Below are 14,791 nucleotides of genomic sequence, written 5' to 3'. Positions count from 1 at the left end.
GGCTTTCGCTGTGGTAGGAAAAAAAAAAAAGAGACACGCATTTCCTTGGCAATGTTTGCATATTTGCCGCCAGCGCTTCCTCGTCATGCAGATAGCGTTGTTGCATCGGTTTATGTTCTCAGCAGAGGTGGCAAAAGTACTCACGCTGTGTGCTCGAGTCGAAGAACAGATATGAAGACTGTTAAAAGTCAATGTGCTGATTCAACTCCTGATACTGAAATAAAAGCTCAGACGCTGAAATGTACTTTTAGCCTTCACCCTTTCAGGGACAGTGGCCACTACATTGGACAGCCTCTATCACAGGGGTGGGCAATTATTTTCCCAGGGGGGCCAAATGAGAAGCAGAAAATATTGTGGAGGACCGGGCCAAAAGTTAGAAATAGAAATAGAAAATAAAGAAGATAGCACAATGTCTTTGTATGCCAGTAATAATGTAACATTCTCCTCCACTATCACACTCAGCACCGGTTCTCCTCAAGGATGTGTACTGAGTCCCCTGTTGTTCACGCTCTACACATTTGACTGCTCTTCGACTCTTATTAGCGGTCCAGTTTGCGGAAAGTTTTTAACATGATAACAATCAAACCATTCTAGGAAATGTTCATTTACTCGAGCCACAAGCAATTCACTCTGAGCATGGAAATTGCCAGAATCGGACTGAGTAAGAATCGCTTCCTTGTTTTTCAAAGTCTCGTGGATTTGAGTCTTTCCAACTCCAGGCGTCTCCTGAATGTTTCGTACTTTGTTACCCGCTTCATTTAATCAGATACATTTCACTTTCCCTTCCATGGTCATTACTCTCTCCCTCTTTCTTCGTCTTCCCCTCCCTCCCTGTGCTCTGCAACTTGAAGTAACTGCGCCACCTGGTGTTGAAATACATGTCATTACAAGTCCAAACGAAATGAATGCAATCAAACCTTAATTGTGCACCAATCTTCGGCGGGCCGGATCCGGCCCGTGTGCCGTAGTTTGCCCACCCCTGCTCTATCATGTTATCAGGTTACAGCTTATCATAATTGGTGCATGAAAGATTTCAACTATCCACTGACCCACAAAATGTACTTTACAGTGACAGGATTGTCTTCTAGTCTGAGTATAAATACCCATGCTCTGTGATGGTCTGGGAACACTCTAAATTGTCCCTCGGTCTGAGTGTGAGCGCAGATGGTTGTTCGTCTCTGTGTGCCCTGCGATTGGCTGGCAACCAGTTCAGGGTGTCCCCCGCCTACTGCCCGAAGACAACTGGGATAGGCTCTAGCGTGCCCCGCGACCCTTGTGAGGAAAAGCGGATCTGAAAATGGATGGATGGATGGTTGTGATGGTCTGTTGAAAGACTATTAGGGAGCAAACAGAATCATGAAGATCAACAAACACACCACCAAGTTAAATTAAATGGAGAGAGTATTCGACCCCTGACCGACTCGGCCGTCCCTCCAAACTTTCAACCCAAACATCAGAGATGTTGCCCACGATCTCTCTGGATGCACTGCAGAGCTAAAGTTGGGGAATCTGTCCATCGGACAACTATTAGTCGCTCATATACAAATCTGGCCTTGTTGGAAGAATGGCAAGAAGAAAGACTTGAGAAAGTACATTAAGGTGCGCTTACAAAGTGTTCGATGTTTAAAAAGACTTTGTTTCATTCAGTCTCCAACCTGCTGGGGTTGTATGTGTTGCGGCCCTTGATAACAGACCCCCTTTTTTAGCCAACGCATGCGTCCCATTTCCATCTGTACGCAATGAAATATTCAACCTCTCCCCTTGCCTCTCACATCAGCGGAGAGCTGCTTTGATATCCGCTCTAATACATGCTTGATATAACAGCGTTGCGTGCGCTCGGCCCTTTGATAAACATGTTTAGGTGATGTATGTCTTCGCCTGTGTAGTTCACGCATCTCTCCTGAGCACATAAATGCATTCATAAACCCCCCCCCCCCCACCCCTTAACCACTCCCATGATTAATAAATGCATGATCTCACGCTGTGGCCCAGTGTGTGCATGTCAGTTTCATATGTTCGTCTTGTGCACGCGCGTGTGTGTGTGTGTGGGGGGGGGGGGGGGGGGTGAGACTCCGCCTCATTCATTCATATTCATCCCGGCATAATAAAAAGCGGCCGCGCCTCCAGATAGGACAGTCAGGGATAAGATCAAACATTGTAATCAAAGTCGTTGGCGGAGGGGGAGGAGGAGGAAGAAAGAGTGTGTATAATTCATACTGGAACGTCCCCACACGTTCCTCACTTCCTCATTGTCATTCACATGCATTGCAGATGTGAACTGGTGGGGATGTCTCACTTAAGCGAGGTACGCAGCAATTTTTTTTTTTATATAAATGCGCAAGACTCCACACGACAAGGAAAACAATCAGCAACTGTGTGATTATGTGTATAGTGCGTGCTGTACTCAAGATGAGCGGCACAGCACACGGCATTTATCTTTACATCACGTGTGGAAATGTCTGTACTGCCCTTTGAACACAAAGAGCAGAAATAGTACAGTCATAAATATATGCTGTATAACGAGGGAGCTGCATGTATACAAACAGTCAATATTTATATGCTGTTTGCGTCCAGAAAAAGAATAAGCTTCAGTCAGCTTCCTAATTAATATCGTTCATTTTTACGTCACAATTCTCGGCTCAGCCGTACTCGGTTAGTTGTGTTAAAAAAAAAAGAAAAAAAGACTCCAGTTAAAATATATGCACCGATTCAACTCCTATATATTGTTTCACCCTGTTCCGTTCTGACTGACCATACAGAATGGACGGTTAAAGCATCTTGCTTACTTGACTTTTATTGGCATGACTCATGCAGAACACGTACGTAACGCAGTCTCTTAACATCGGGGAGAACAACGTCACTTCCTGTTCCCTCACCCAAAGTTGTCCCCCTAGTAACCACTCAATCTAACAATACTATTGTTATATTTAAAAGGAAAAGTAAAAAAATACAGACCGAAGTATAAGAGTGAAAAGTATTTTTTGTGAATGTTATAAACACATCGTTGTAATTGATGAAATGCATGGTACTGAACACAACTGAAATGTATTTAACAAATGTCCTGTACTGGATTTTAGAAAAGAATAATAATGTTTAATCCACCGTTACGTGATGCACAGTTTGAACATTGAATTTAGTGTTTCCACTGAGAATTACGGAACTCAGACCTTTTTTTGTTTATCCGTCTCTTCTCCAGGTTTCCATCTGAGCGGCACAGTAACGGACCCCGCCACGCCCTCGTCCCCAGAACTCGTATGCAGCGTCAGCGTCAGCTTCGACCGTTGCAAGATCACCGCGGTCACGTGCACTTGCGGCAACAAGGACATCTTCTATTGCGCCCACGTGGTGGCGCTCTCGCTTTATCGGGTACGCAAGCCTGAGCAGGTCAAACTGCACCTGCCCATCTCGGAAACCTTGTTCCAGATGAGCCGCGACCAGCTGCAGAAATTCGTCCAGTATCTCATCTCTGTCCACCACACGGAGGTGTTGCCCACCGCACAGAAATTGGCCGACGAGATCCTGTCACAGAACTCCGAGATCAACCAGGTCCATGGTGAGTGCGTGATGAATGGTGTTTCGGACAAAAAGTATTGACGCGTCAAATTAGCATCGTGATGAATCATCATAGCCCTGCAGCAGGTTGCCAAAAGGGTTGATAGACGCTCGACGTGAATTTCACTCTGTTTGAGTAGTCTACGTATTCATTCATACGTGCTTTGATGAGATGGGTTAAGCCTGAAATATAAGAAATCCAAACCGAGAGAAAACCACAAATTAATACAACTAAAAGAGCAGTTTTGTTTGTAGTATCAATATTTTGTGATTTTGAGAGTTTCCATCTTTTGTCAAAGAGATACGTGTTGTTTTTCTCTGTGGTTTTCACTGTATATGTGGTATTGTTCTGTCTATTCATCAATGATAGATAGATAAATGGATCGTTGGTTTTGTTGTTTCTGTTACTGTGCTGGAGAGTCACCGGACACTCTAGAGTACTGGAGAAGTCAAGTCAGACATGTCTTTACAAGAATATGTTCTATGGGTCCCCACTCGTCGAAACACGCTATTCTGATTTATTTTGCGTTTGCGGAATATGAATTAAGCAGCAAAATCCACCGGTTTTAATCTATCTAAGGCGGTGGCCGTTCTGCCACAGCTCGGCTTCGCACCGTCACATGAACAAACTCAGAAAATTGTTGAGCTGTGATTGGTCATTACCTGAGCCCTGAGCAACTGTGATGTCATTTTCAGTCGAAAAGTGGCAAAATGGCCGCCTCCCGAGATAGCTAAAAATGTAATTTTGCTACTTAATTCATATTCCATAATCGCAACAGGAATCGGAATACAGCGTTTGGACTAGCGAGGACACATCGACCATACTATTGGAAAGAAAATGTTTACCGTTGCTACATCTATAATTGGGGAAAACGTATTCATAATGCATCAGAAGCTGCTCTGTGTCTAATATGACAGCTATTTCTCCATCTGTCTCTCAGTCTGTGATGGATGGATTATCGAAGGATTATCATCCATAGCTTTCTCATCATGATACTTGTATGCAAACTATCACATTTCATTGGAAGGTACTCTGTTATATGAGACATTGATCTGTCGATGATAGATGGATATATATATATAGATCAGTTTTCCCTTCCCTTGTTAGACAGATATCGATGTGTATCGTCATTGACTTTCACGTATGGATTATTGTACAATCGCTGTGTAGTGATATTTAGGATAGGATGGGCAAACGCATCATTGATAAGGTATCAGGAGCGACACTGTGATACACGATAGCGAATGAATAGATAATGAATAAAGACAATGCTTTACCTTCCCAGGTTATATCTCATCAGGAGCTACATGTTGAATGATATATTTGTATGTAAATGACATTTTGAGGCTGTATTTGTCCTGATCAGCTGCACAAATATCTAGCTAAATCATTTTGGGGATTGTCATACAATAGCTGATTTGCAATGTTGTGATATTTAGTTAGCTGGACAAAATATTGCATTGACATCGTATTGGGGAAAAATGCTGTGATAAATTTGTCTGGCTGGATGAAGTATTCTGAATGAAAGTGAAGAATTGATTTTATTTGTTAGGTTTTAACTTCCTTAATTATAAAAATTGCAACATGTATCGTCAATGTGTTTCTTTTAAATCATCCTTTGTTTCCTGATATTATTGCACTGATTTCTAGCCCTCAATTGAAGTAGGCCGTGCATGCATTACCCATGCAGTCATTTGTAGGAGATTTGTCGTTTCACCTTTACTTGCGTGTGTGTGTGTATCGACTCAGGGATGAAGGCAAATTGCGGTAGGATCAATTCTGCGCTCATTAATGCGACGCAGACAGTAAAGGGGAGATTGGATGCCTCTAATCAACACTTTATGGAGCCCTTATTTACCTCTTGAAGTGGAGTGACAAGGAGATGGGGATGATTGCAGGGAGGTTTGAAAATCAGTCTGTTGCTCTGCTCAGTTGTTTGCTTGAAGTCTACACATATACCAGCGTCCCTCCCGGTTTTTGTACAGTGGTGTGTAGTTAAACCATATTATGTACTGTGCTTTATATTCTATTGACTAATCCTGACCTGTAAATGGGTAAATACATTAAAGGGATCGTTCGCAGGGTCAAAATTGCGAAATTGTGGCCAGACTTTACTCATCATCCCTCCCACCCACACTTTCACAACCATTATGAATGTGCACCAGACGTGCACTGTCGATGAGCCGACGTGAGCCATGGCTGCAGGGGCAGAGCCACGGGATGGCCACTCCCAAATATCGGGAAAATTTGGATATCTTGTGATTTTTCTTTGATTCTCTGCCACAGGTTTTACATATACCTTAACTGCACATTTCAAGAATAAATGTACAATCTATCGGAAATAATCTGTTTTAAGTAAGGACCACTAAGTTCTTACTCTCAAGGTCAATCAAAATCATAACTTTCACACTATAACAATCCTACCCATCAGAAATTTGTCATAACTCCCCTTCAGAAAAAAACCCATTACCTCATAAATCTCCCAGTCTTGCAGAGTGGTAAAGAAAAATAGAGCGGTTGGAAAAATGAGCCTGGTCCAACTCCTGAAGGAGCACCAGTTGCAGCTCCTAAGTGCAGAGGCTTACAAATAGTATGCAACAAGTACTGTACAGTATTGCCCAATAAGAACAGCGGGGTAATGCCCCCCAACACACACACACACACACACACAGATCAGTCAATACGCGCCCCCCCCCCCCCCCCCCAGCCCTTAGCTGCGGGAGAGAAAAATTCTGGTTGTCATGCCTGGCAAGAAAAATTTGTTTTTTTATGTCTTAATTGAGAAATCTAATGCTCATAATAATTTTGTTCATACATTTTCCACTGACAATATTATCTAATAATAATATGTGCTTTTTTGACACTTAATAAAACAAACATGTAAATATTTAAAGCCACCCGCACTTGACAGAGACCTTGCTAACGTGTTGGAATATCTTTACAGAGCAGTTGAAACATGTACAAAACAGAGCATAAAAAACCACCTTTCCATGTTTTAAGATTACGGAAAACTCATACACATGATTCATCTATGTGTCATTTAGGGGCACCGGACCCCACAGCAGGGGCCAGCGTGGATGACGAGAATTGCTGGCATCTGGATGAGGAGCAGGTTCAGGAGCAAGTCAAGCTCTTCCTGTCCCAGGGTGGATACCACGGCTCGGGCAAGCAGCTCAACCTGCTCTTCAGCAAGGTCAACAACCGCCAGCGTTGTTCTTTCCACATGCACATCGCAACCACACGTACACAACGACACATTCAGTCCCCGACAGGCGGGCCTATATGGTACACGATTCTGCCCTCGGGTTTTCCTTTTCACCGCAACAAGACAAATGTAGTCTCTACTCTGCATCTGGTTAATATTTTCCCTCTCTAGTGCACTTATACGCTCCTCATTTCCCTCCTGAGAGGAGACCTTTGTTCTCCACGTAATCTCCGACGTACATTGGCACATGCATTAGAAGTGCCGCGCAGCCTCTTAGCTTGCGGCTAATTGCTGGAGGGAAGCAGTGAACGAAACATGCAGTATGGATATACACTCATGGGCCACGTCATTAGGTACACCTCCGCAATCCAATAAAATCCGGTAGCTCCATCAAACATTCTGCCATCACAAAGGTACCGCGTGGCTGCAAATACTGGAGTGGTCTGGGGTGTTTACTCAACTGCAGGTGGAGGGGGTTGTTTTTTTGAAACAATATTACAACAATAAAACAACGTATGTCAAGTGAAAGTACAGTTTATAAAAACATATTGAAAATAAATATTACGGAGATAAGTACCTAAAGAGTGCCATTACATTTCATCCGAGAGGTTTTAAATGCCTCCGGAGATGCCGCTGTTATGGTTGCATTAAAATTGGTTCATCAGGTTATAGCGGTTAAATGTCCCTGTAAGAACTGAGATCACAAAAGTCAAAGGGAGGCGTCTGTTATGATGCCGACGACAGACTACACGAATGTAGCCTGTTTTTTTTTTGTTTTTTTTTTTGAGCCGACGGACGTGTCGCAGACAAGCGTAGTGTCTCAGTAGCCGATTTTGAGTTGTAGCCCGTGTGGTGCGGTGTACGTGGTGCATTCTGGCGTGGTATTAGTAGTAGCAAAGGTGAGCTTAGCGTTAATGTGATGTGTACACTGTGTGAAGTCAGCAGAACAATACCATTAAGGTCCAGTCTGTCCGGCTCCACGCTCTCGTAATAGTGTTTATGTATCCACCCACAGTACACAGACACGCACATACACACATTTATGTACACGGTCGAATTTGAAACATAATACGCACACAGATGAGAGGCAACACCTAAATAAGTGACACCGGTCCTCCTTTAGCCTGACATGTGAAATAGAGTGCAGTTGTGCGGCGGCCGGCGTCCATAACAACCAGCGTGTGTCCCAAGTTGAAATACGTCATCAGTATTCAATGCTACCTCTCACTCGGATGAATGCCCAACTTTCAAACCAATTCCAGGATCGAAACCGCTTTGAATGGCAATCAGTCCCCCGCAAGTCGGCATCAGCGCAAGGACACCCGAAGTACTCGACACAACATTGGAGAGGACTAAAAGCCAGGAAACTTGTCTCCACTTCTTTACATCATGTGACCGTGGAAATGAATTTCTACAATTAGCAACCATGGAGACCATTTCAAAAGGCATCAGAAAATACAACGCATCAAAGAAAAATGTCTCAAAAATATCTCCTGAAAACATAATCCTCTGCTTTTGATTTCCCTGAATGACTGGCCAAATCTTTAGGCATATGAAAGTGAATGATACATACAACTCTGTTACTTAAAAATCAACTATTATAATTACTGATTAATTTTCAGATTTTGGAATATTTCAGCTAGTTCCTATTGTTAGGCAACAAGATTATGTAAAAGTGTCTTAAAAATTCCCAGGTGAAGGTCAGTTAAGTTAGGCTACCTAGCTTGTAAATTAACTACGTCATTAGCTACACTGCATGTAAATTGTGTACGGTAATGGTTATCAAGTTAGTTTTTCAACAGAATTACCCAAAAATGACAAAACTGTTGTATTGTAGTATTCCAGAATACTTAATTAGTCAGGCCGTCATCATCAAGCTGAGAACAACTTCTGACAACTTTGGCCAAGGAATAAAAAAGTTTATGTCAAAGTAGAGGATTTCCCCCCCCCCCCCCCCCCACTTTCTGAACAGGATTAGGCAAAAACTACCCGATCTCCATGGCTTCAATCCAAAGGGAAACCATTTTTTTTCTGATGCAGATGCATCTTTTACATGCCAACAGCCTGCTTGCATTTGGGCTAAATTGGGCTACATCCGGATTATTTGGCTTTGGTGAAGGCCGGCGTGCTCTACAAAGTACAATTGCAATTGTTGTTACTGAACTATATTTGCAGTTCTTTGTCTGTTCAGTCTAATTTAGTTCAAGTGTCCATGAAATTACCTTTGTTTTAAGATGCTCACAATCGTGTATTTGTTGTCATATCCACAATGTCAATATGTGTCTATACAGTGCATGTGCATACTGACGGACCTCCCTATTGGCCCCTGTAGGTGCGAGAGATGCTGAAGATGCGTGACTCCAACGGAGCGAGGATGTTAACACTGATCACAGAGCAGTTCATGGCCGACCCTCGGCTGGCGCTGTGGAGACAGCAAGGCACCACCATGACAGACAAGTACAGACAGCTCTGGGACGAACTGGGTACGGGCCACGCGTGCGCGCGCGCGCACACACACACACACACACACAGATTTCAACAAGGTGGATGATCGGAACCAGACAGTACCCAAAAGACACACGCAGATGTCTTTGTGTTTATCCTTTTGTTTTCGACAACACACACAGACACACAAAATCCAGTGTGAATATTGGCCACATAACAGAAAACAAACCTGGCCGAGATGCTCCAGCACACTCACCCAACATGGCTAACATTTTGCAACGCAATCCTCTAACAGGGCCGCAATGCGTTTGAAAAATCTGTTTGGCATTCTGGAGCAAACGCCGCTAACATGGTTGCAACACACTCCACAATAATGATTGCAACATACTCCACAAACGTGGCCGGAATACATTGCTACACTTCACAAACGTTGCCAACACGTGATGACATACTCCTCCAACCTGCCTTGCACACTCTAACCTACTCCACAAACCTGGATGACAAGCTTTTACACATTTCCCAAAATGGATGACATGCTCAAACACGTCACAAACATGGCCGCAAAACTATCCGCAAACATGGGCGACATTCTCAACACATTCCACAAACATGGCCGACATGCTGAAACACATGGCGGAAACATCGGCAGGACACTGCGACACAATTCTTAGCTCAGACATGAGCTACATTTCTAATATGCTACTCAAATATGTCCCACATACCCTAACGCACACCACAAAGATGTCCGATTTACTAAAATCTTGTGCACTCGCTCAGTGTGAAAAGGTTGCACAAAGTCCATGACGTCTCGGTGGCCATCTTGGCCATATCTGGAAGTGCTGACGTAGTAGCCTACAAGGAAGTGAATACAGAGACTTTTGTAGACAGCACCTCGGCAAAATATATCTTTCATTATGGCAAACAAGCCGTTGCTTTTCACATTTTAGGAATGAGGAGGGCATGAGCAGCATAAAAGGGGACAGGTACATCCTTTACACAGGGCTCAGCGGGAACTTGAAGAGTTTAATCTCATTCGTGAGCGGCAGTTCCACCCTGAGCGCTTCGAGGTGCATTTCAGGCTGAGCTGATAGCACCGCCTTCTTAAACCCATCACTGCGTTCATCTCTCGTGTGTCGCAAATCTGGGTTTGTTGTCGGCATCACTACACTGAGGCGGCCCGGTAGTCCAGTGGTTAGCACGTCGGCTTCACAGTGCAGAGGTTCCGGGTTCGATTCCAGCTCCGGCCTCCCTGTGTGGAGTTTGCATGTTCTCCCCGGGCCTGCGTGGGTTTTCTCCGGGTGCTCCGGTTTCCTCCCACATTCCAAAAACATGCATGTCAGGCTGATTGGACGCTCTAAATTGTCCCTAGGTGTGAGTGTGGGCGTGGATGGTTGTTCGTCTCTGTGTGCCCTGCGATAGGCTGACAACTGATTCAGGGTGTCCCCCGCCTACTGCCCGGAGATGGCTGGGATAGGCTCCAGCACCCCCTGCGACCCTTCGGAAAATGGACGGATGGATCACTACACTGTGCTGTGTGAAGTGGGCTGTACATTCCACAAACATGATCAACACGCGGGAAGAGACTCTTCAAACATGGCCGACACACGCTAACAAACTCCGTAAACATGGCTGACGTATAAGCATGGTCATTTTCCATTAAAAAAAAAAAACACTCTATTTCAAAGTGGTTAGCTGAGCACTATTTGCGTTTGATGCCGTGTCGTCTTGTGACAGACGACAGGGCAGCCGCCATGTTGTCTCCAGCCTTTCTTGTCTCCCCTGTCTTCGCCGATGCCTCACGCGTTGTTGACAACCTTGTCTCTTCTCCCTTTTCCTCTCGTCATGCACGTTTTGCTTGGACAGCCCAACGAACTCATCTGTTTCTGCGCCACGTATTCCCGGAATTGGACGCGTGCGTCGGCTCTCTTCTTTTTGAAGTTGACACTTCAAACCCTTCTTCTCGAGTCCTTATCACTCCCCGTGATGTGCGCTCAATGCCGCCCTGCTCGCCTCTTTTCTCTCCCTCTCTCCTTCATCGTCACTCTTTTGTCTTGTCCTCCTTTTGAGGCTGCGGCTCCTCGTCTACCTCCAGACACAAAGCCGAGCGTCCTTGTCCACATCAGCTCATTTTCCATTTCGTACTCTTTTTTTTTTGTCCACATTTCTTTATATTCACCCCCATTTTCTTAATTATTTTTTTTTACCTCCTTCACATCTTGTCCTTGTCTTAGCCCTTTCTCCCAAACCCACCCCTGAACTTCTATCCACACACAATGAGCGTGCTACGCAGTCTGCACAGTAAAATCCCCGAATGTGCTCCCATCCCATGAGACTGAAGCATTTCTTTTTAATATTCTGTTTGTTCCAATTTGCTCCAAAATGATGTATGCACAGTTTGCGTTGCCTCGGGACTAGTTAAGATCTTTCACATACTTTTTTTGTGGGGTACCAAATGTGCTCCAGGGGGAAAACGTGATGGCGCTCAAACTGATGCGCTTCTTTGAAAGACACCCTCAAGATGCATATAAAAAGTCTACACACCCCTGTTCAAATGATAGGGGGGTGGGTTGGGGGGGTGGTTATGTCATTAAAAAAAATTGAGACCATGATAAATGATTTCCAAACTTTTTTCCTCCATTAATGTGGGCTATAATCTGTATAAATCAATTGAAAAAAATGCGTTGGACAGGTTTATTAAAAATAAACAACTGATCATGTGTACACACCCTCTCATAACTTGGAATGTTCAGAATAAACCATTTACATTTGACTTCATTTAAGACTGATCGGGCCGATCTTTCTCGTATAAAGTTCCAATGTGTCCCTTGAGCACAAAATTTTGCCCTCCCCTGGGCTAAAGCCTCCATGTTTTGGTGTCCACCAGGTGCCCTGTGGATGTGCATCGTACTGAACCCGCACTGCAAGGCGGAGCAAAAGTCATCCTGGTTGCGGCAGCTGCGCAGGTGGAACAGCGTGGACGTGTGTCCGTGGGAAGACGGAAACCACGGCAACGAGCTGCCCAACCTCACCCACTCGCTCCCACAGGGTGCCCACAGCAACCAGGGTCAGTGTTGCACACGGGTCTTTTTTACGTGCCATTTTCGTGGTTTTTCTCTCCAACTGCAGAGATTTTGATGATAGCTATGCTAAAATAATGCAAAACGTTTCCCTCGGTTTCTCAAAATTGTCCAAATCTGCTCTTATTTTGACAACAATTTGAAAAGCAATGATTTTTTAAAACCTTTTTTACATTTTATATTTAAAAAGAACAGTCTTAAAAAATATATATTCTAGGATTTTTTTTATGATTGTTGTTATTCTCGAATTCCTGACGCTAATAAGTACGCCCGTCATCCTTCCTCGCAGAGATGCGGCCCCACAGGACTGTTTTCACGCGGGCCATCGAGGCCTGCGACCTGCACTGGCAGGACCGCCACCTCCAGCACATCATCGCCAGTGACCTCTACGCCAACTACTGTTACCACGACAACCAGGAGGGCTCACTGTTTGACGCCCGCGGCTGGCCCTTGTGGCACGGTGAGTGAAGACGATAAAAACACGGCAGATGCAATAGACGTTGCCATAAGCTTGGCAAATCTCTCGCTCTCTTTTTCTTTTGAAGAACACGTCCCAACAGCCTGCGCCAGGGTGGATGCCCTGCGGTCCCACGGTTACCCACGAGAAGCACTCCGCCTGGCCATCGCCGTTGTGAACACGTTACGGCGGCAACAGCAGCGGCAACTCGAGCACTTCCGCCGGCATAAAAAAGGTGAGGCTCCGTTTTCAGTCCATGTGGAATATTCTACCTTCCTGTGTTGTATGCTGATAAATGTATTGTTTGTCTCAGAGTTGCTCCATAAAGGCCACACTTCAATTACCAACATGGAGGGCTGGGTGGGACACCCACTGGATCCCATCGGCACCCTCTTCAGTACGCTGACAGAGTCGGGACGGGTGGGAGAAGAGGGATCTAATACCTGCTTGGATCTCTCAGGTAATGCAAATGACAGCACGCGTACATGTAGCTCTCGAGTCGCGGGTTGGCCACCCCTGATTCAAAGTGTCCAATATGACTCAGCTCAGTGAGAGCATCCGAATCTGATCACCATCTCCCCGCCCTTGCCTCTCCACAGACTGCTCCAGTGTGGTGACTCGTGCAGACCTCCAGCGAATGCCCGTCCAGAGACTGCTCGGCGACGGCGAGTCCTACGTGGCGCTGGCGGTGGAGACGGCCCTGATGGGCCTGGGCCAGCAGCGCGTCATGCCCGACGGCTTGTACGCTCAGGAGAAGGTGTGCCGCAACGAGGAGCAGCTGCTGGCCAAGCTTCAAGAAGTAGAACTGGACGATTCGCTGGTCAAGATCTTTCGCAAGGAGGCCGTCTTTCTGCTCGAAGGTAGGTGGGATTGGTGGGCTTGGAATAATGAGTGTGTGTGTTTCTGCATAGTGAGACATTACCACTAAGCAAAAAGCACGTCCACGCGCTCAAGCAGCTGCACATTCACTGCGACTGTCTCACTGCAGTGGAAGTGTGCCTTTAACTCATTCAGTACCAGCCAATTCTGGACCAAGTCGGAAAAGACGTTTAAAAACGTCTTTGGGAGTGAATGAGTTAAGGGGCATGGCCTAGTTAGGGGCATCCGTCGCTGCTTGTGGGTGTTCTCAATTTTTATTTGTGTGTTTAACTGTTTGTCCCGTTCAATAAATAGCTCAAATTGCATTGGCGACGTTGACATTTTTTTTCCCCACTTCACACGGGAGGCAGCTCACTTAGTTTGGCTTGCAGCAGAAAAAAATCAACCGAGAAACACCTCAAGTCAATGTCCCGCTGTATTATTATTTTTTTTTATCCTTTCATTTTGTGGTGGCAAATAGAGACTGAGCTGACCAAAATGAACTCTTTAGCTTTGCAACACCCGGCCCATTGTGTCAGGGCGCGCACACACACATGCACAAATATACAACAGTGTGTTCATTTACAGTGCAAAATGCCACGACAGGGAGGAGACAAAATCCGACTCCTGTCTCCACCCAAACCGCCATCAGCATCCAAACCGGGACCTGGTGCGACCACCCACCTCTGGCTCTGTTTCTAATAGAAAGGGCCAGCGCCCCCCCCCCCCCCCCCCCCCACACCCCATTGGGTCCATGGAGGCCGCAACCCCACCACCTTGTGATGTGGTCTGTGGTCGAGGGGGTTTAAAATAACCCACCAGAGACAACGGCGTGGGGTGGGACATGAGCGAGAGTGCAAGGCCAAGCACGAGCATATGGTTTTTGACATCATTGTTTGTTTAAACACCACGTGGTCAAAACGGAGAGACCACTGTATGACTACATCCATGTGGATTTTTTTACTATTTTCAAACACATTATTTTCTCACTACAGGGTTAAAAATATCTCAACCCACGTGAAAACACATCACACATGGTGCTCTATCATTGAACCTTTAGGCCATTTTAGCCAATCAGAAACTTGAAGAAACTCCGGAACTCCTTTGGGGAAAGGAAGAGTCAAAATAATGTGAAAGTAGACAATGAGCAGGTATGAATTCCCCCCCAAAAAAGTACACTTGTGTGCATGTCACCA

The 14,791-nt window shown here is 45.3% G+C and overlaps 1 protein-coding gene across 1 annotated transcript in view; it reads left to right on the top strand.

Moving 5' to 3' along the window:
- Window positions 1-14,791, top strand: part of LOC147205262 (zinc finger SWIM domain-containing protein 6-like) — a 62,435-nt gene that overhangs the window by 34,284 nt on the left and 13,360 nt on the right. Inside the window, exons 2-9 of the mRNA XM_086111247.1 lie at window positions 3,197-3,553; window positions 6,598-6,746; window positions 9,091-9,241; window positions 12,088-12,267; window positions 12,570-12,740; window positions 12,826-12,972; window positions 13,051-13,197; window positions 13,337-13,597. Of these exons, the coding sequence (XP_085967373.1) occupies window positions 3,197-3,553; window positions 6,598-6,746; window positions 9,091-9,241; window positions 12,088-12,267; window positions 12,570-12,740; window positions 12,826-12,972; window positions 13,051-13,197; window positions 13,337-13,597 (1,563 nt within the window). The remainder of the gene's footprint in view (window positions 1-3,196; window positions 3,554-6,597; window positions 6,747-9,090; window positions 9,242-12,087; window positions 12,268-12,569; window positions 12,741-12,825; window positions 12,973-13,050; window positions 13,198-13,336; window positions 13,598-14,791) is intronic.

Source organism: Hippocampus guttulatus, chromosome 5 (assembly GCF_054856545.1).
Source record: "Hippocampus guttulatus isolate MCC_2025c chromosome 5, RoL_Hgut_1.0, whole genome shotgun sequence".
Lineage (NCBI taxonomy): Eukaryota > Metazoa > Chordata > Actinopteri > Syngnathiformes > Syngnathidae > Hippocampus > Hippocampus guttulatus.
The sequence above is the reverse complement of the archived record's forward strand: the minus strand, read 5'-3'. Positions and strand labels throughout refer to the sequence as shown.